The sequence below is a fragment of the Lathamus discolor genome, chromosome 1, assembly GCF_037157495.1.
Source record: "Lathamus discolor isolate bLatDis1 chromosome 1, bLatDis1.hap1, whole genome shotgun sequence".
NCBI classification, from domain to species: Eukaryota; Metazoa; Chordata; class Aves; order Psittaciformes; family Psittacidae; genus Lathamus; species Lathamus discolor.
In genome coordinates, this window is record NC_088884.1 from 24,260,317 (window position 1) to 24,282,260 (window position 21,944).

The 21,944-nt window shown below is 41.2% G+C and overlaps 1 protein-coding gene across 9 annotated transcripts in view; it reads left to right on the plus strand.

Annotated features, from left to right (window-relative positions):
* Positions 1 to 914: 914 nt before the first annotated feature.
* Positions 915 to 21,944, plus strand: part of BRD1 (bromodomain containing 1) — a 70,612-nt gene continuing 49,582 nt past the window's right edge. For 2 of the 9 annotated variants that reach the window (XM_065665342.1, XM_065665345.1), the window contains exons 1-3: positions 4,871 to 6,258; positions 6,363 to 7,392; positions 14,818 to 16,198. In XM_065665342.1, the coding sequence (XP_065521414.1) occupies positions 14,832 to 16,198 (1,367 nt within the window). In that variant the 5' untranslated portion in view covers positions 4,871 to 6,258; positions 6,363 to 7,392; positions 14,818 to 14,831. Of the gene's footprint in view, positions 2,904 to 3,416; positions 3,533 to 3,597; positions 6,259 to 6,362; positions 7,393 to 10,656; positions 10,997 to 14,817; positions 16,199 to 21,944 lie in introns of those variants that run through there. The other 7 variants (XM_065665309.1, XM_065665315.1, XM_065665321.1 and 4 more) reach the window with 7 other exon arrangements.

Here is a 21,944-nt window from a genome sequence, read left to right on the forward strand (position 1 = left end):
ATGTCATCCGACGGCGGCCCGCAAAATGGCTGCCTCCGGACCGCGAAGCGCAGAGGGTGGCAGGGGCGGTTCCGTGCCCGGACCGGGGCGGTCGCGGATGGCCGCGGGTGGCCGGGTGTCCTGCTGCGCCGCCCCCCGGCGGGGCCGGGGTGAGACGCGAGCTTTCTCTGCACAGGCGCGACGTGGCGGGTGTTCACTCCGCCCGCTTCATTTCTGGGGCGGCTGAGGGAGGCGGCGGCGCCGTCTGGGGGTTCCTGCGACACTCCAGGCCCCAAGGGACTGCCGGGGCCTCTGTCTGGGCGGCAGTGCCTTCATAAGGAGGCCGCGGGAGGAGCGGTGTGCTCCGGCGGGCAGTACCGGGAGCTGGGAGATGGCGGGCGGCGGGGCCCTCGCTTCAGGAGGTGCCGCAGCCTCCCGGAGCCGAGGCCCGCAGGAGAGGCCTTCATAGGTGCTGAGGCGTGGGCATGCCCCTGCTCCGAGCAGAGCCCTCACCGTCTCAGGAATTTAGCCCCCATTATGCATTTGGTTTTAAAGCATCCACCTTGCGGTCTGATGCACGCTAGGTTTCGTTCTGGGCGCTGTTTTGCTGTATTTGCAGCCACCATCTGCTTTGGAACGGGTGCTTCGTGGGACGCTTCAATCTGTTCAGAGTAGCCATCGCAGGGAAGGTCTTTTTGGGGTGAAGGGTGTGCGTTGTGTCAGTTTAGAAAAGCAGTGACTCACTGTATGCATGAGATCTTGTAATAGTTCTGGATAAAGCTCTTCCAGTTTTGGTGCTCAGTGATGGGCTGGTAATTTCCTTCTTTGAGAAAGATAGTCATGGTTGTCAGGCTTTTGGGGTGGTGGGGGTGAAATAGGGTGAATTTTTTTTTTGGGGGGGGGGATTTTTTTTTTAATGTATGTAATTTCTACAGAAAGCTGGGTAAAGATGTGATCTGGTGAGACTTTGACACGCATAATTCCTCGTGGCAGCTGCTGGTCATACTAATTTGCATTTTACAACAGCACTGGCTTGGAAGCAATGCTAAGCTTTAGACTAGGTCAGTGTTTAAAGAGAGAAATAGAGCTGAAGTAAGTATACTTGGGTTTTGATCTGAATTGTTTTCATCAGTTAATTGATTTTTTAACTGAACAAATTTAATTGATATATGGCAATACATGAAGAAGTCAGTTGATTGTTTTTGATTAATGGAGCTCTTGAACATTTTTCTATAGTATTTGTGTATTTGTACTTCTATAGTACTGGTGTGGTCTTCCACATGGGTGGTGCCAGTTACCATAAAATAAGTGATCTATTTCGGTTAATGCTTCCTTTGTAAATCTCATGTCAAGTGGTTGGTTTTTGGGTGTTTTTTTTTTTCCCTGAGCATGCTACTGAGGTGATGGCACAGGTCGCCCAGAGAAGCTGTGGCTGCCCCATTCCTGGCAGTGTTGAAGGCCAGGTTGGATGTTTGAGCAACCTTGTCCAGTGTGAGGTGTCCCTGCCCATGGCAGGGGGGTTGGAACTGGGTGATCTTTAAGGTCCCTTCCAACCCAAATTGTTCCATGATTCTATGACTTGATCAGTTTCCACTGTTAGAAAGTGCATTTATATGATTACAGCTACCTCAAAACGAAGTTTGGTCTTGGCCAGATCTGCCAACTAGACTCTTAATAGAGCTGTGATAGCTGTGAAATTATGGTGCTTATTTAAAGTGCAATAGTAATAATAATAGAGATACATAATCTCATAGAGCATCTTTTAGAGAACTACAAAACTGTAGCAATTATGTTGACTTTTACCTGGAATGGCACTTACCACACCACAGACACCTGATAATATATAGCTCTATTAACTGCCCTTTTTTAACAGCTGTGCCCAATTTGCGGTTGAAAATTTTACAGTAAATTAAAAAAGCCTGGAAATTCAGTTTGTGCTTTCCCACTGCATGTTGTTCTCTCTGTATGCACCTCTCTGTACCTCTTCATTTTTTCATACTTATTCTGAAAATTTCCCTAGCGGTTAGTGATATTTGAGATTAATGAAAGTTGAATGTTTCTCTAAGTGATGTTCTCTAAGTGGCTTGAAAAACAGTCAGTGATTCAGTATATAATCTATAGCTTTATATCACAATTCAATTAAATAGGTGGAACTTTTTTTTATTTTACAAAAATACACTGGAAACTTAGAAACTAGGTCTTAAAAATCTCAGTAAATCTGGGACCAGAAAGCCTTCTCACAAATGACCAAGTAATATGAAGAATAAACTCACGAGCTCATGTTAATCTGGTGACAGGCAACGGAAAGAGTAACTGCAATTCCTAGAGAAGGCGCCAGACTGCCGGCTTGTGGTGAGTGTAGCAGCACTGGTGTAGGAATGGTCTACAGATTCTCCATAAAGCATGCAGTCTGAAGTGTACGCATGTGAAAGAACATGGTCATTTGGCAAGATAAATACTAGGAAAGTTTGTGCAAGGCATCTTGACAGAAAGAAACAAAAATGTTTCCTGTTTAACTTAAGAAGACTAATTTTTTTTGTTTTTTTCCCATTTACACCTTTATAAACTTGTTTATTCACAATATATGAAACAAATAACATCTTTATTTGCACGTTTAACTGAAACTGGTATGAATTAAAAGTGATATGATATTAAATGAATATAACAAAGTGACTTCTCACTCCAGTCTCTGGAGCAAATTTCTAGTACGTGGGTCATAGAATCATAGAATAGTTAACGTTGGAAAGGAACCTTAAGATCATCTAGTTCCAATCCCATGCCTTGGGCAGGGATACCTCACCCTACAGCCTATTATGTTTTGTAGATTATTGTAAAGCTAAGAGAGTATGCTCCTAAAGAAACTGAGTTCTCTGAAGAATAGGTGTTACAGGTCCAGAGAAGAAGGAAATGTCACTGCAATAACCGTAAGTAACCAATTTTCTGTCATTCTCATTACTGGTGTGTGCACTAAACTTGGAAGGCTCCCGGGGAGGGTATAACAAGAGCTTAAAACCAGTTGGAAATTAGATTAAATTCTTGTATCCCTTCCTAGTGTGACAGAACTTAAAATGTGTCTTAAATATATGTATTTCTCTGTCAATATTGTGTGATTATTGTAGATGTTTAGCTGATGCAGACAGAGCTTTGTGTTCTGAGGTCCCAAAGTCTCCTCAGCCACTGAGTCACATTTTAGTCTGATTTTTTTTTTTCTTCCTTCTATCCATTTCTTTCTTGATAGGAAAGGTAACACAGATATTGTGTTCATAAATTGATGTAGTTCTGTCTTTTTGAATTTGTATAGCTTTGGAAACATTAAATGTTACAATGGCATATTGATACTACCAGTACTAACCATTTTGCTGCTCTTTATCTCCAAACCTTTTCTGATAACCTTATTTTCCTTGCTGAATCACTCAAACCTTTGGCTTCACCTCTAGCAACTTCAGCATCAGTGGTGCATTTTCCATATGAAATCATGAAGACAAAAACTGTATCAAGAAGTAATAGTTCTCAAGTCAAGCACAAAGAATTGCTGCATTTTGTATAAACTGAGGTAATATAGTTAAAACGATCTCTTTTTCTCTTCATATAGACTCCAGCCTTTTCCAGGACCCTATCTAGACACAGCCAACTTAATGATCAAAACCTTAAAATAGAGATCAGAAGTACTAAATTTGGATGTTGAATTCAGTATCAGAGTGGTATTATTTCTAAGAACACTTATCAAAGGCGAGTAGTTACATATTTAGCATACATACCCTATTAACTTCAGCAGGCACTTGGCCCTGCTCATCAGATCCAAGGTGTCAAGTTGGGTGCTCAAATAAAGAACGAGCAATTACACAGTATTTATGAGCAACTTTAAGCAGCTTTCACTGCCAAAACCATAATGCCTTTGTACTTTTACATAATTATCTCATTTGTTACAAACACAATTGTGTCTAATCTTTTTATAGTCCTGGATTTATAACACATCAGAGGTGTACATTGTTGGTTTTTGCCTTGGAATTGAGCATATGATAGGACTTACTCATACTTACACTTCTTGTGGAGCAGGGATGCTGCTGGAATATCTTTTTCAGGAATGCTCAGGTTGAAGTTCCTATTCTAGTATTTTTTGAACCTGTTGAGATTCTGTCAGCATTATGAAGCCAAATTATATCTCAGAACTGATCTACCTATGCGTGAGCTTCGAAGATCTATTTTTTAGCCAGCATCAAGCACTGACTGAGGTGGTAGACATGTCTGAGACAAAACAAAGAAAATGCGTAGAGCTCATGACTGTTTGTTACGTGATACATATGAGTTGGGTCTCTCACCAGAGGAAGCTACAAGCTGTGTCCAGTTCTCTTGTTTCGGGTTTTTTTGTGGATGTCATGTATTGTGTCTTGCTTCTGACTTACTTTTTCACTCTGTTCTTCCTCCCCTGATTTTGATGTCACCTTGCTATGTAGTCTTTCCCCATGTAAATGAGGTTTTAGTTCTATATGAGCCCATCTATTTTGGGATTTCTTTTGCAGTAGATGACTAAAGATTCTAACAGCAAAGCTTCCTCTGTTGCATACCGCCTTAATCATCTGCAGACCAGGTTTGTCCTCTAGAATGAATGAGGATGAGGTAGTAAAGTAATTAAGACTGGATTTGTGTCTCATTGATGATTGAATTTTAACTTAATTATACTAAGGCTGAAGTATTAACTCATGGTAAACATTGGAGATCATTTCTTGGAGATACATATTTGTGAGTGACCTAACAAGGAAAACAACTTCACTCCGAGTTTATACTTCATCATATTACACTTGGAAGTTTTGATATTGACAGCAAGGAATTAAGTATAGAGAAATCTCTCAAAGAGATTTAATAAATAAAATAAGCCTTATCTGTTTTTCAGCTTCATGAAGGTGGTGAGTAACTTTTCTTGGCTTGGATGAAGGCTGTGTAAGGGATCTTTTCCAGTAAAGACGAAAGGATCAGGGAGTAGAAAAGGATTATCTGAAAGAGTAATGATGCATTTGCAGTAATGTTGTTTTCATGGGTTGTGCTGGCTTAAGCAGTTACCTGTGTTTGTACTAAGTGAATCCAAACCTGATGAGGATAACCCAAGGGAGAAACTGGAAGTAAAAATACTGAAATGGATGCTTGATTTGAGAAATGTATTGTGATATTTGTATAGAGAGCACTTTGGTTTCCCCTCGCTGTGGCTGCCTTTGGCAAAAATTTTCAATTCACATTGCTGCTTTTATTTGTTGCATTAACTTTTTATAAATTCAGTCTTTATCTGCTACTAAGGTTTTGTCAGTGTGTCTTGCATAAAAAGAAGTCAAAATCCAATGTAAATTGTTTAGACGCAGTGTTTTGTAATTCTTTGCTAGGCAAGTATATTTTTAGAGCTTTTCACATAACAATTACTGCTCTGCTTCTTAATTCCTACCCATTACCCCTGACATTTTGTCTTTGCCCATAACTTGTCTCAGTTAGTTATGCTATGTAAATTGACAGACATTCCAATTCTGAACATGCAGCTTCTTCTGTCAGCTAAACTAATGATGGTGAATAACTAGGGATGCTGAAAGGGCACTCCCAAACCCTGGATTTATTTTCCTGATGCCTGCCTGGTGCTGGCAGTCATTTTCATCTGATTGTATAGGGAGGCAGTTCTGGGAGCTAAACAGAAACTTGGTGACTTGTTAATGAAGGGTTATGCTGATGGCAGTTAGCATTTGGCAGGAATAGTCTCCCATAAAGACCTTTGCAGGTGGAGTTACTGTGCAGAACATAATAAAGGTGCCAAACTGTAAACACTAGGAATTGAATAATTAATGCCGAAGAGGCAATGACAGGAGAGAAGGGGAATACTGTTCTCTTGTTTATGGCTTTCTGCTCTTCTGTAAACAGCAATGTTACTACACATAAGAGTGCAAATAACTCTGCTCCAAGGGTTTGTGTGTGATAAGATAATATCCAGTAGATAGCAGTTTTGCTATTTAGAACATCTGCAGGTGAGTATATGGGCAAGTTTTGTGCTTTTGTTGCAGCATTTTGTAATTTGGGGATTGTTGTGTTGAACTGTAGTTTACATATGCTTTCATGTGTATCCTAATACTGAAGGTTTTCATTGTTTATGTATTTTTTTAAATCTTTGCAGTGTCCATAGGGGTGAGCTCAAGCCTTGCATTCTGTTATGCAACACTTAGGAGCACATCCGGTTGAGAGGATCATGTAACTGGAAAATCCCAAAGGTACATGATGCTAAAAGGATTCAAGCTAGATAGTGGAAGGGTAAGTAAGGCAGGAAGTAATTTTCCTGTCAATTCTGTGTCTCAGTGATGTGCTTAACGTATCTTTCTGTCTGCAAGTGACAGTCTACGTATCTCTTCTCGCAGTAGGTGACTCCAAGAAGTAATTGCCACAAATGCTTAAATGGAAATGGGGTGAGGACTTTGTGTAGCAGCTGTACAGCTTGAAGACCACTCTGTCAAATGATCTTTTAAGTATTATCTATAGATAACATTCCATAGGACTGCTTAGCAGATGCAACTCACAGAGGTATTTCTTAGCAAGCACACTGATGTTGCTTGAGTTCTCGTGGAGCTCTGATGATAAAAAGGCCCTGTCTTTATCAGTACCATAAAAGGCATTGACACAGCCTGCAGTCTATTTTAAAACTCCTCTTTCAGTGAAGACCCTTTGTTTGAATCAACATGAGCTGGTTTTTGAGATCTAAAAGGTCATCTTGTGGAAACACTTTGATTCTGATGATGAGAAAGATGGCACGTGCAGGAAGTAAGAGTGAGGCTATGAGGCAAAGATCTTTGATTCATTAGCAGCTGGTGAACATGGATGAACACTGATAATCACCCTTTTGTCATAATATGGCTAAAAGTCCAGGATCAGAGGAATGAAAAGGAAAATGCAGACTATTCTTTCTAACCAGAGAACAAGGGAAATACTTTGTAAATGTGTAAGGGTAAAAGGTGCTAACGCTTTTCTTCCGTATTAGAAGCCAAAATGTTGATCCCTGTTCTGGAATTGTCATCTAGGACTTTGGACCATATATGCCGCTCAGTCGAGTACGAAAAAGAAGTCAGCCTTTCTGCCAAAGTACCCATGATAACTAGGAGATTGATCAGTGATACATGGATTTGTCTTTAAATACAGTATTTCACAAAAATGAGCAAGAAAAGGTGAAGAGACACTACACCACCTCTCAGAGTGAAGATTAGCAGCTGTGATTGTTGTTTGTCAACATGCTGCTCTAATGTGTCTTTTGATAGGGTTGCAGGATCTTTTCCACAGTGCATGCTGTCCTGGCTTCTGTGATGTTTGGGGAGCAGCCCTTCCTTTGAGAACAACCAGCCTTGCAGAGTCATGCCTGCGAGTACTTCACCAGTGCCATATATCACAATTGACGAGGTGAGATTGAAAAGCATCCCCTTGCAGGATGAAAGGACCATGGTAATGTTCTATATCCTGAGACAGTATTCTGGAGAGGAATATAAATCATGCATAGGGGAGTTTGAAGGTGTAAGATGTTCAGTGACTTGAAAATAGATTGGCTTGAGGCATCATGCAGAGGCATCACATGACTTAGCAAGATTAGGCAGATCTGTCATTGTGATAGGAAGAAGACCCACACACGTATGTTGTGGCAGTCTAGAAGCTGTCTTGAAATGGAAAGTTTCTTGCAGGTTCTAAACCATGTGTAGAGTGGGCTCTGCCACTTGCTTGTTCCTATCACCTGACCAGGAGAGGGATACAGAGTTCCACTCAAGGAAGATCAACATCACTGCTAGTGTTTAAGTGCTGCAGCAAGACTCAGTTGATCTTTACTAATCTGTAAAACAAAGCTGATAATACGTAGGTAACACACTTTAGAAATGTGTCTGAATTTTAATACTGCAAGAGAGGAAGATGCTGAAGCAGTTAAATAGCATTTGTTTTTTTTTTTTTTAAATGATCTGTACTTCTTGAAGCATTTCTTTTGAGAATTTGATCACTAGTGCAAGTGAAAGCTGGTAGGCAGAAGGTTCTCCTTCTGTAGAAGTCTTTCATGCAAGGTGAATCAGCAGTGGCAGCTTGAATGAAAACTTGACTCTGCCAAGTAGGGGTGAGAAGATTCTGATGGACAGGGCCTGAAGCCACATGCTCATGTTGAGCTAGTGCCACAAAAGGTAGTGAGGGTCCTGCTGCCAGCAAACTGTGGTTCAGAGGGACAGTTATTTTTTGCTTGAGATTGTATGGTATCCCAACAGAATTATTTCTTCCTTGACCAAAAGTAGAAAGAACTCTATTTCAAGGCACCATGTCTTACCTGTGAGATGGAGAAGGCAAAGGAAACGTATCCTTCAGATTATAGAAGCGTGTGCTGAGGACTGGTAAGATGCCCCAGATGCTGCTACATTTGGAAATTCTGAAATAATTCAGACTAATGTACTAGTATTTAATGAGGAGAGGTTGAGGATCCTAATCTGATAGCCTGTCATAAGGTCAATGAGAAATTATTTGAAAGTGTAAGGCTGCTGATACAGAACTACGTGTTGAGCCTGCCCTGATCTTTGTGCCGTTGGTCTGAAGTTCCATATCAAGATGTAACATCTGTTCTGTGCCAGAGCCTGAACCATCTGTAGCAAAAACTCCTCTCCTTCTTACTAATTGAGAGGATTTAGAACACTGAACCCTGCCTGCATGTTAATAATCTGAGGTGGAGACACCATCTTCAGTATGGGAACCAGGAAATGAAGCTCAGCAGTTCTTTGAACCTCTGTAGAGAGGTTCTCTGTAGAGAGTCTGAGGAGTAGGGAGGCCTATGTGGATCAGAAGCTTTTCATCTCAAATCTGTTAGGAGGTCAGGTTCTAGCACTGTACCACGCTGCTGTGATTGATTCAGGCTGTGCTATGAGTCCTTGGTCAATAGGTTGTGGGAATCAATGATGCAGCCACTGTCTTTTTAATGAAATAATTTTGGAACTGCCACTTCCTGGTTTTATCGGCATGAAGGTCAAGACCTTACACCTTATGGGTGGAGTGCTTTTGCCAGATGTGCCCTGTGCACACAGCAGGCAGAGCTGGAAGGTGGATCTCAAGAAAAAGTCATGTAAGTAGAGCTTACTAGAGAGAATAAATAATGAATTTAAACTACATAAAGATGTTCAAATAATGCAAATACCAGTAAGGAATACTGCATTATCAGATGCACAAGACTTAATCGTGCATCAGACATGTGAGAGTATGGACACCATCAAGTGCTCTGTGGAAAACCTGTCTCTGGCTCTAAAGCATATTTGTACAGCTGCAGGGCAGATACACACGTGGATTATCACTTAAAAGATAACATGTTTCCTATCATAAATGAGTTATTATTAGCTTCTTGACAACATTTATAATTTCTAGTAATTTTTGTACTTTGTGAACTAAAGGTATATGATTTAGTATGCTGCTCTATCTTTAATACTTTCTGCCATTGAGCTGAATTCCAGAGCAACACTAGTAACTTAAATCAGACTTCTGAAACTGGTGGTAGGATCACTTAAGTGATACTGTCAGAGAGTAATTCCTCACAGGCAACTACACAAATAACCAGATGGCCTCTGCAGTTCATATAGTCTTTTTTTATATTGGAATTTGAAGTTACTGGGCCTATCTGATTCTAAAGGCCTATTTCTACACTGAGTGCACTGCACTCAGTTTTTAATAGCTTCTGATTTGTTAAGAAGTCAGTGGGCTGGAAAGTCCCTGATGGGGAAAAAGGAGTTGGACGGTGCCCATTCTACAGGATTTCATTAGCAAAGTTAAGTTTTCTGGACCTTCACTCACTTTTTACAAGTAATGACAGGTGTAGCTATTTCTGATTGCCTAATCATACATTTTTTGTACGACCAACTGCTGTTTGAGGCAAGCAGCACAGTAGTACTAGAGAAAATGTGAAAATTGGTAAGCTGTTCTGAAGAAGGCTTCACTTGGTTTACAGCTATTACAGTTGGGCAAAGAGAATCATACCTGCTTCTGACACTTTGCTGCTTACTGCGCCCAGGACTTGTTCAGCATAATTGACGAAAGCAAGTGTCTTGGGCTGGGCTGGCTGAAAGTTGCTTTTAAACATGTGGGTGCAGCTGCCTCGCGATGTATTGCAGCAAAATCCGCCACATCTCGAGTACAGCCGTAATGGCTGTCTAAAAATAATACATAACAAAGGGTGTCCTTCTCAGGGAGAGACAGAAATGACTGGGCTTGCTTTTGGCAAAACGTACGGCTCTTACCGGCGAGTTTACGAGCAGCCGCCTGACCCCGGGGGCGCGCAACAGCTAACTTTCAAGCAGATTTTCTGTGTGCGAACCTCGAGCCCGGACTTCCCCCGGAGCAGTAATAAATACCACTCGCTTGCAGTGCTGAGCCGTGGTTTTGTAACCCCCCGCGCTGGGCTGGATGGGGACGCTGCCGGCCGGCCGCGGGCGGGAGCGCGCTGCTGCTGCGGCCGTCGCGTTCTCGCCCTGTCCCCCGCGGCGGGGCCCGGCCGGCTCCGCCGCAGCGCCCCGTGCAGCGCTCTGCCATGCGGGCCCGGAGCGGCGGCGGTGCGCAGGTCCCGCCCCGCGGCGGCGGCGGGGCTGGGCGGTGCCTGGCGCCCTCACGTCCCTTCCCTCCCTCCTCTCCTCCCTCCCTCCCTCCTCCCTCCCCCCCGTCGGCGCAGCGCTGTGGTGAAGCCGCATTGTTTGTGCCGAGGGGGGAGGGGAGCTCCTCAGCCCCGGGAGCTGAGCGCCGAGCCCGCAGCCGGACCGTGGTCTGCGCCGTGCCTCACGAATGCGCCGCGCCCGGCTGCAGCAGCAGCAGCCCTGCACCCAGCGCCGGGTCGCCGCCGCCGCCGGCAGCGCGGCTCCCTCAGCGCCCGCTCGGCCGCCCGCGGCTGCCGGACGCGGGACCAGGCGGCAGCGCCGGCGGGACCTCCGCCATTAAACCGGCCGCAGCGTCGGCCGCAGCGGCGGAGAGGGAGGTCTGTCAGCCGCGCTTCGGCGGCTCCCACAGCGTGAGTGAAGCCGGGCGGGCGGTAGGGGCCGGCGGGCGGGTGGGGGCTGCGGGGCCGGGAGCCGGTAGGTCCCGTCACGGCGAGACGGGAGACGGGCGAGGGAAGGGGAGGGCTGGGCACGGCGGCGGTGGGGAGAGGCGGCCGAGGGGCGAGGCGCGCGGGTGCGGAGGCTGCGCGGAGGGGAGCGGAGCGCGGCGGTCGGGGGCAGGGCGCCGCTCGAGCTGTTTTGTCAGCCGCCATATTGTGGGCCGAGTATTTTCGCGGAGGGGAGGGAGGTGACTGCTGGGAAGGGCTGGAGATGATGGGCCCGGGCAGGAACCATCCTCCGGGGGGCCGGCAGGGGGGAACGCCGGGGCCAGGCAGGAACCATCGGCGCGGAGGGGTGTGAGCGCGCTGGAGGCTCCCTGGGCGTGGGCAGGAAGTGCTCGCGCAGGACCGGAGAGGGCGGGCCCGAGGCCGCGGGCGGGCTCCGCGCTGGGCGGAGGCCGCGCCGGTAGCGGGAGGGGCTCGGCTCGGCTCGGCTCGGCTCGGGTGATGCCGCGTGCGCCTCGGCTTCTGGCATTGCCTTGAGGGGATTTATGCTGCCCCGCGGCTGAAGTTGTGTGTAGTGTCCGCCCCGTATGCTTGTAAGCACTGTTTGCTCACCCCCCTCATTGTTTGGGACTAAAGAGCATTCCTGTGGCTTTCTCTTTTTAATGGTTTGCATAAAGTGTCCATTGAGAATGGAATTCCCTTTGCGATTGAGCAGGGGATCCAGGGACCAAAGGCAGTTTATTTGAAGAGGAAGAAGGGTAACTAGGACAGTTTGTAAAAGGAATTTGTGACCAAAAAGTACACGTTGTCGCACTTTTCATGTTGGTTTTAGCTTCCCTACTCCTTGGTACAAAGTATTTTTTGCCTCATGCCGTGTATTCCACACAAGCAGCTGTTCTGGTGTACTGTTGTGAGGGAAAGCGTGTGCTGGTGACTTTCTTCCCAAGCAGCTTGATGTAATTCCTAGAGGAAAGCTGTGGATGACTTTACCGGTTTACCTCCTGCAGCCTTTTGAGTTGTTGTAAGAGGCAGAAAAGTACCCTAAAGTGATTTCGTTTTGGTGTTAATGTGGTATCTTTTCATGCTGAAGGGAAATTGTCTCAGTTTACTCTTTTCCAAACCTGAATCCATGATCTTCATTCCTGTCGATCTACAAGGTACTGCAGGGGGGAGGGAAGAAAGATACTTGATCATTAACTAGGAAAAGCAAACCAATTGCCAGTCATGAATTTGTTATGCAGAAATCCTGTCTTCACCCGGAATATTTGTAGGACGTTTGCAAACAGAAGAATTTCGCAGAAAGAAAACAAAACAGTGCTTTGGCTTCCCAAGCATTTAAGATATTTGCACTAAGTTTCTATGAAATTTGGTCAGAGTGCTACCTGCCATAACTCTGTGCATTGCATCGTATTTGAAGGGTATCCGTTCTGTGCTTAACTGTGACTGTAAATTGCTTCCTGATATAGCTTTATTAACAGATAAGTGTTATAGGGGAGATGCTTAGATGTTAGCTCATCATTTTTTATCATTCTTGATCGAACAGTTTGACTTTTACAATAGTAGTCCTGAACACTCGTGCTTTTGAGTATTTTCTTCCTCTTCTCATTGCCTGCTTGCAGCCATGCTTGAGAATCTCTTGAGCAGAGGGGGGATGAAGAGCTTGGAAACCTAGCATTAATGTGTGTTTCTGTGGTACTGGGTTAAGTTCAATAGTGAAGTGCAGACAAGTTGCACGGGTTTATTTGATTTCTGAAGGTTATCTCTCATCTATGCCCTCATTATTTGTTCACAACAATAAAGAGAAATCAGGGCCATTGTGCTATCTTTGGCCTCTGAATCGTAAAATGTGTTGTGAAACTGGGAACTAACTTTTAATTTCAGTTAAACTATTAGTATGCCTTTTTTCTAGTTACTGGACCTTCTGTAGCAGTGTTAGTGGTTTAAAGTTTCTCTGCAGTTAAGAAATCAGTATGTTGTTTTACAGAATTAAATTATTAAATGTTTCTTTCAAACATGCTTGAAGAAGTGGAGCCTTTTTTATTCATCTGTTGTTTATGTGGAGCAGATCAGAGGTCTGTCATGATTAAACACTGACTGTTGTCTGTGCTTGTGCCATAAAAGCAAGTAATAAAGAGTTAAGGGTGTAACACATCTGTGAGCAACACAATTCTCACATGAATAATAAAAACATTTTAGATTGGGAAAACAAGCTCAGTTTGTGGAAGCAAGTAGATAGGACCCTCTCGAGAATTAGCCTTTACACTATCTCCCTAAATTATTTAGTCTTCCTGTAAAAGGAATTCCTTCGGCACTTTGAAGGTGCACCTTTAGAAACTGGCATCACAGACTAAACAAAAGGCAGGCTACATGGAGTAGTTTATGTATAATTGTTCCAGTCCTTGCTATTTCTTCCTGAAACAGATACCCTAGTCTTCAACAGTAGCTGTGTTTTGATCTCTATTTCTCTGCTATTTTGGCAATACATGCTAACACTAGTTGCATTATTCTGACAATACATGACACTGACTTGAAGTGCAGGATTGAAACAGTGAAGCCCTGATAATACTTTAGGCCCATGATTAAAGATCAAGAGTTTTGTTCTGTGGCTGACACTGAATTTTGCTGTTTATTAATGATTTATTAGGAAGAAAGAAGGAAAGGAATAGAACTTTTAAACTTGACCTTATCAGAGGGTATTGGTTTTACAATCTTTTCAGCCTTCATAGGAAGAAACAAACAAACAAACCAACAAACAACTTCAGAATGCCAAAAGACATAAGTATGGGAGGTATTGTGATCCAAATACATGCTTATCCTAGTCATGTTACTTTGGGGATGGGAGCTGTCTTTTTGTATGGTAGTGGAATGATATTTTTTCAGTAGGTGATAAACATTAAAATTATATTAAAGAGCTTGGGGCTGGATTTAAAGACAGGGAAATTTTTATCTGCCCCAGTTCCTCTGAGAAGCAGAACTCTTGAAGAATTTCTTAAAGGAGAAAGGTGCATGTACACTCACACTCACACTGACGTGCAGGAGTGGGTTTTTTGCTTTAAGTCCAGTCTATTTTACAAGTAGAATATTTCCTAGTCGCAGTTACGGTGCACTGCATGTTAATTGTGTTCTTGTCATTTTGTAATGAATGATAAGCTGGCTAAGAATTGAGGAAAGTGAAAAAAAAGAGCTGTCAAACTGCATACTTGCCAAATTTGGAAGTATGCCTGTTTTTCTAGCTTTAAGTATCACTGTAGGAATTGAGTTGTGAATGTGACTGTTTCAGATTGCACTAGAAAAAAAATGAGGGGAAGGCTTGTTTTTCTTTTTACAATTATGTTACTTGCTTTGGGGGACGTCTGGAGAGAGTAACCTGTTGCTGGTGGGGAAAAAAAGAATTCAGACTGCAGGCATGCTTAAGGTATTAGGAATGATTAAGTTTTTCTTACAATGTACCTAATGTGAACTTTTTTGTGTGGCACTTCTGAAATGTTTTTTCTTGTGCAGAGGCCTTACTGATAGGTCTCCTGTAGGAGTTTTGTATGAAGGGTTTTGTATAGCTGTGGTTGCATACAGAAGGTGTTATTAGGGAGAACTGTTTATCATTAGGTTAAATTTGGACAAACCGGTGTGAGCAGTCCTATTAAGTAAGGGTAACAGCATTTTTTTTTTTTTTTTAGTATGTAAATAGGTTGGGGGCTATAAAACTGAAGGTTTTTTTCCTTGCTATTAAAAAATAGTATTTTCATATGATTGTTTAGAGTTCAGAATATTAACTGCTGCTCTAATTTTAGGTAAACATTACCAAATGAGGAGAAAAGGAAGATGTCATCGGGTATCGGCAGCAAGGCATTCTTCTTCCCCATGCAGTATTAAGCACTCCCCCACGCGAGAAACCTTGACATATGCTCAAGCTCAAAGAATGGTTGAAATAGAAATTGAAGGTCGCCTGCATAGGATCAGTATCTTTGATCCTTTAGAGATTATATTAGAAGATGATCTTACAGCCCAGGAGATGAGTGAATGCAACAGCAATAAAGAAAATAGTGAAAGACCACCAGTATGTCTAAGAAGCAAACGGCATAAAAATAACAAAGTGAAAAAGAAAAATGAAGCTCTCCCGAGCTCACACGGTATACCTGCTACAACAACTCCTCTTCCGGAACCAAAAGTGCGGATTGTTGAGTACAGTCCCCCTTCGGCTCCTCGGAGACCTCCAGTTTATTACAAATTCATTGAGAAGTCAGCAGAAGAACTTGATAATGAAGTTGAGTATGACATGGATGAAGAAGATTATGCGTGGTTAGAAATAATAAATGAGAAGCGGAAAGGTGATGGAGTGTCAGTTGTTTCACAAAATATGTTTGAATTCCTTATGGATAGGTTTGAAAAAGAGTCTTATTGTGAGAACCAAAAACAGGGTGATCATCAATCTTTAATTGATGAAGATGCGGTGTGTTGTATATGCATGGATGGTGAATGTCAGAACAGCAATGTAATCCTGTTTTGTGATATGTGTAATTTAGCAGTACATCAGGAATGCTATGGGGTGCCATATATACCTGAGGGCCAGTGGCTCTGCAGACACTGTCTGCAGTCCCGTTCTCGGCCTGTAGACTGTGTGCTGTGCCCAAACAAGGGAGGTGCCTTTAAAAAGACAGATGATGATCGTTGGGGACACGTGGTGTGTGCTTTGTGGATTCCAGAGGTTGGATTTGCCAATACAGTTTTTATTGAGCCAATTGATGGTGTCAGGAACATTCCCCCAGCCAGATGGAAGTTAACGTGCTACCTCTGTAAACAGAAAGGTGTTGGTGCCTGCATCCAGTGCCACAAAGCAAACTGCTATACTGCATTCCATGTGACGTGTGCTCAAAAGGCCGGTCTATATATGAAAATGGAACCTGTGAAAGAACTGACTGGCAGTGGGACAACATTCTCTGTAAAAAAGACTGCCTATTGCGATGTACATACTCCACCAGGTTGCACACGGAGACCTCTAAATATTTATGGAGAAGCTGAAATAAAAAATGGTGTTTGTAGAAAGGAGGGATCGGTCAGAACTGCTAGGTCTACATCAAAAGTCAGGAAAAAGACAAAAAAAGCCAAGAAAACCGTGGTTGAACCCTGTACAGTTATGCCAACGGTATCTGCTCCTTATATCCCCCCCCAGAGGTAAGCAAACCATCCAAGTGAGAGAAACCCTTACTTAATTACCTGTTTAATTTTAAACCAATGCTTTCACAAAACAATTTGAAGTTTCTCTGCGTTACTTACATCTTTCTTTAATTGCCATACTGAGAGGATTAATGTTTATTGCATACATTTTACTTTTGTGAAATTGCATTAAAAATTCAGTATAACCCCCAGAGAAATCAGTAAGTGGTCTGTTATGTCTTTGGAAACCGTTTTGTTTTATTTTTTGTCAGACCAAATCTGTTGTGTGTTCAGTTGTTGTCGTCACTGTTTGTTGAGAATTAACCAGTGAATTCAGAATGGCATGTGGAGTTGACCTTCGCATAAAAAGCAAAACAAAAAAACAGCCAAGTTCAAGGTTATCTGTATTCATAATTTGGGAATCTGAACTTCTCCTAAGTTTAAGAGCCCCCAAATGAAAATTATGTTTGCATATGTAAGATGAATTGTGTCGATCTCACCTAAGTTAAGTATAAACTTTTACTGTAAGTAGTACAAAAAATCGCTACAGCAAGTATTGCCCTTGTCGGGTACAGAAACTTTTCAGAAGGTTTTTTCTGAATCTGAATTTGGTGCCTTGCAGACTTTTTTTTTTTTTTTTTTTTTGAAAAGTTAGTAAGTAACTGATTGTAAATTAGTTGCTTAGTGTCACGTTAGAGCCTGAAATAAATGAAATGGAGTTACAGGGCTATCAAATATCTGCCCAATAACCAGTAAAATGTTTGTTAGAACAAAATGAATTAATGCATGTGACAAAGAGTTTTAATCCTAATCTATATTTGCTTACAAAGAGTTACACTTTATAAGAAGTTCTGTTTAATACGATTTTTATATTAGTGTATCTTTCACAGTTCTTAGAGGAACTTTTGTTACATGAGTGCAAATTTAAAGCATGGTCACCAGAACTGAAATTGCTCTTTACATGTAACATGCCATATTACTGTATTTTAAGAATGGTGACTGGGGGGCTGGTGGATGGCTCTAGATCTGTTGAGGCTAGTGAAGTGACACATCAGAAAGCAGTGCTGTTTCAAGTGGTGTTTTCCTAAGTAATAACGGAATTGGAGCAAAATGAAGATTCTTAATATCTTTATTTCAGGAGTTTAAAAGCTCAGCATGAGCTTCTATTATTTTAGCTATATCTTAATTTAAAAGAACAGTAGCATCTCTTCAGATTTCTTCCAGTTAATCTGAGATGCATTTCAACAGTGTTTCTGGGATTTGAGCAATGGTGGAAATCTCTGTGGTAGAAAGATACAGTTTTGGCTTTGCTGAGCATTTGGGACATAATATTCTGGGCTAAGAAGTGCAGAATTGGATTATTGGGATTAAAGCCAAGTTTGTCCTTATGGAGTATTTGTTTAGTTTGCAGCATTTAAAACATCAGTATGTTTGTGTACCCCTTGAATTCAACTACTGATATAAGAACAGTAGTTTAGAAAGTTTGTCAAAACAGGAGCTGCTTCCATGTGCAGGTTCATTGTTTGGATTGACAGAACTCTGAAGGCTAAGGCAGTAGGGGCTTTTAACACAAACAATGCTTTTTTGAAAGCTGACTCCCAGGTCTCAGGTAGTGGACAGTTAAGGCTGGTTAAATTAATCTAAATAAATGCGTATCTTGAGACTGCAGTCCTTTCCCATAGTAAGTTTTATTAATGTAAATAGCTACTTACTGACTGACTTTGACAAACAGCCTTTAGTTCTCAGTCGTGTTTACAAACATCAGATTGATTGACTGTTCTCTGTTATGATTTACTCGGTAAAATGGTATTCTTGTTTAGTGATGCAGTGCAGAAAAGTTGACATTGATAGTGAGCAACTAGTACTGTTTTCTAAATAGGTACTGTTGTGTTTGGGAGTGGGGAGTTGATATTAAAGACTTTGGCGTTGTCTTAATTAAGACAGTTGTGATTGGTAGGTGTAGTGTGGTTTTGTTCTGTTTTTGCTTTTTTAAGACCAAGTAAGAAGGAATATGACCTACGTGAGAGTTGAGGGTTGGAATGTATGTTCTTCCCATTGGTAACTTTCATTAAAAAACCCACATCCTAAAAGGGTAATGTAATTGGTTTTATTTTTTAAAGGGTCATTAGATGCCAGGAACAGAAATACAAAGACCTTTTTTTTCCTTTTTTTTTTTTTTTTTTAAGTAATGATTAGATTTCTTTTCAAGGCTGCAGAGAGATTCAGCTTCTGTTTATGCTCAGTTTCCTCTTTGCTGGACACAAGTATAGTTCCTGTATTCTGTGTCAGAAGTGTAAAAAAAAAAAAAAAAAAAGAACAAAAAAAGGGCACAGTTTAAAACTATTCTGAAGTTGGGCTTTATTATAAATTGGTTGTCTTTAGCTGAGAAGGACTTTTGCTTAAGTACTCTTTGTAATGTGAATGTGCTTAGTCTTGGAAAACTGATACCTGAATTAAAAGCAGAACAGAAGGAATTGTGCTGCAGACCCAAATCTCAGTTGTCTGATTTTCTTTGGCTGTTCTTTTTAGCATGAGCAGAAGTCGTGTATGTGTGAGTTAAATACCCATATACCCATAAACTAATAAGAGTGATGTGGACCATTTCATAGTAGTCTTCATTTAAATGATCCCTTTAATCTGTTTTTCAGTGCTTTTTTTCCCTTGGAGTTTAAACATGATTTGCCTTTCCAGACATCTCAAAGAAGAGCTATTAAGCTATTTAAATTATCAGAGAAGAAACATATACGCTCAGTGTTTAAACGCTAGTGCTGTTTTCCTAAAGAATTTGAAATTAATGTGTTTTCAACATCTCTGGAAACAAAGGCGTGCGTGGAGGTGTTTGGTTTACTTTCTTAATTGCAGCTTTTGTAGCTCATTAATTTCTGTATCTGTTTGTAGGTCAGGTCACTACACCACTGATTTTGAGAGCTCTGCACTTTTCAGTTATCAGGGTTTCTTACACAGATGTTATACTCCAAGCTTTTTGCTGTTAAACTACATAGATACTGTCATTCTGTAGGTCATGTGTAAACTAATTATGTGGCTTCTCAGGCTGTCATCTGTGAGTTACTGATTCAAGAGTGTAGGATCAGAAGTTGTTAACCACTGATGATAGGAGATGTATGCTTGCTTCCTGTCTCTTTTTTTTTCTGTCTGTCTGTCTGTCTGTCTATCTATCTATCTATCTATCTATCTATCTATCTATCTATCTATCTATCTATCTATCTCTTAATGCTGGGCACCTATCTATCTTCTAGAAAGTCTGTACCTAAGTATCCACTTCCAGAGGTGCAGTAGGTGATGTTAGAGCCTTAGGGTGACTTCAGTTTCCAGTGTTGTCAGTGCTGACTTCTTAATAACTCACTTTGCACTTAGGATAATATGGGGGACCACTGGGGAGCTGCTTAGATATATATGATTTGCATCAGATAGTGCATTACCTCTTTACTAGGAAATTCGACTTAATATTTCTTGAAATATGAAACTGTTGAAGATTGCTTACATTGTACAGCTTGCATTCGTCAGCCATCAGCTTGCTCCTTTTTTTTTTTTTTTTTTTTAAAGCAGAAATGAGTTTTAGACTGAAAGTTCTGTGTCTCTGAGAAGTGCCAGAGCCCCCATGTTAGGTTGGGGGGGTGACTGGGAAGGGACACTCTGAAACTGTACCTCTTGTGTGGGAGGGGCAGATGGCACCTGCACATCTTGGCAAATGATCATTTGAAAAGTGACCTGCTGCCACCAGTTAGTTTTTCTGAAGACAGTGATACATTTGTTCTTACAGTGTTCATACTCCACTGATGATGTGTGATGGTTGGATTTTGCCTAGTGTATAAATGTTTTTTTTTTCCCCCTAATAAAATACTAGAACTGTGTTATTTAGATTGTGGCCCAAAATTTCCAAGTTATGAGATTCCAGCTCTTAGGACTGACTTGACAATCTAAATCTAGTTTCTCTGTTAGGTATTGTGTACTGGCTCTGTGATCTGTACCTTGTGGATTTATTTTTTCCCCTCTGCTGCTGCTCATCCTTGTCCTCTATAACAGCTGCCTTATCCATTGAGTAGGATGGATACACACAGGAGAAGAATTGCAGTGTTAGCTGTGGAAACTGTTTTCTTGTATTTGATTCTTTAGTACAAATAATATGGTTTTGCTGTAATCTCTTCATCTTCTGTGTCAAAAGAGGCATTTAAAATGTGTTTGCTTGATGAAAAAAAAAGCCAGTGTCAATATTCATGTTCTTTAAAGATTGTGTGAAACTACGCTATATACTTGGGGTAAATTGAATGTGGTGTAAAATATTTAATTTTCAATATTTTCAAAATATATACTGAGATAGTGTAATCTGCTTTATTGAAATACCATCCATGGAAATACAACTCTGTTTAGTGGAAGCAAATATTCTAAGGTATATAAATACTTGCTTTTATCTTTACTTTTGGTTTCTGCATGGTATATTTGTAGTGTCTGAAATTAAAAAAGCATTTGAAATGCAATACTTTTACAGAGAGCAAAAAAAATAAGCAAAGCTTCACTTTCAAAATAAATAAGAATGCGGTGTTACACTTGTTTACCATGTTGTATGCATCAGTTGTGTTGCATCATATCATTGAAAGAGAATTTAAAGATTCTTATGAAAGTAGGTAAGTAGTGAGTAGAGAACTGAGAGCAAAAATTGCTGAGATTCTTGGAATATTTCCAGCTCCTTTAGAAATCAGATGTGCTGCACGTTAACTCTTTTTTTCTGTGTTGACCTTTTTATTAGAAAGTGTATATTGCTCCTGGTAGTAAACTGGATTTCTGTTACTGTATGTCCTTAAGGCAGAACCAGTATTCCCTTTTTTTTTTCATCACTTACCCAATTGAATTATCCTGAACTTTTTTGCCAAATAATTAAATATAGTCTTGTTATCTCAACACAGGGACCTTGACTGCATTTAAAATGAAGTGTGGATCAGAAAAATAAATAAACAGAAAAGTGATCAAACACAGTATGAGTGGAAAGGAATATTTACAAGGCCTTTAAGACTCTTCTAGAATGCATTCACGGAATCATTTATGTGGCTTCTGTGTTTCTTTTGGGAATTTATTTTAATGGTTTTTAAGGTACTGAGTTTTTTTGAATGCCTAATGCTTTCAGAAAGTTTTTAACTCAGGGAAGAGACTAAGAAATGCTGCTTAAAATTCAGCATTAAAAAGCCATTGAAAAATACTACAAGAGCCAGTGTTGCAAAGAAAATTGAAAGCTAAATCAGACTAATGTCTGTTAGCTGTTATCCTTGAAAATAAATGTATGTATACTTTCACAAAATCATGTGGAAATACATTTAATTGCAGGAGGGCATAATGTAAGTATGCTTAATGGCTGTACCTAATAATGAGATGATTGAATCACCTAGGTAAAGTGGAAGGGGATGCTAGCAGTCATCGTCTGCTGATGTTTCTTGTAAGATTGACTTTGAGACCTTTCTGTTACATATGGAGATTGCTACTGTCATCCTGCCCTATTTGCTTAAATAAAAAAGCAGTTTTGCCTGAGTCAAGATAAGAGCCACTACAGTGTTCACTAACATTGCCTCAGTGGTATTTTTTCAAAATAAAGGTAGCTTTAGAGCTTTATTTTCAAGCTAGTGTGCCTTGACACTGGCTTATTTAATAAGAATGTGTTCGAGAAAGTGTGATTTACTAGATAAGTTGTAAAAGTAGATTTTGATTCTGAGTGAAAATAATGGGGAAGATGTTTGTATATATGGTATTAAAAGCC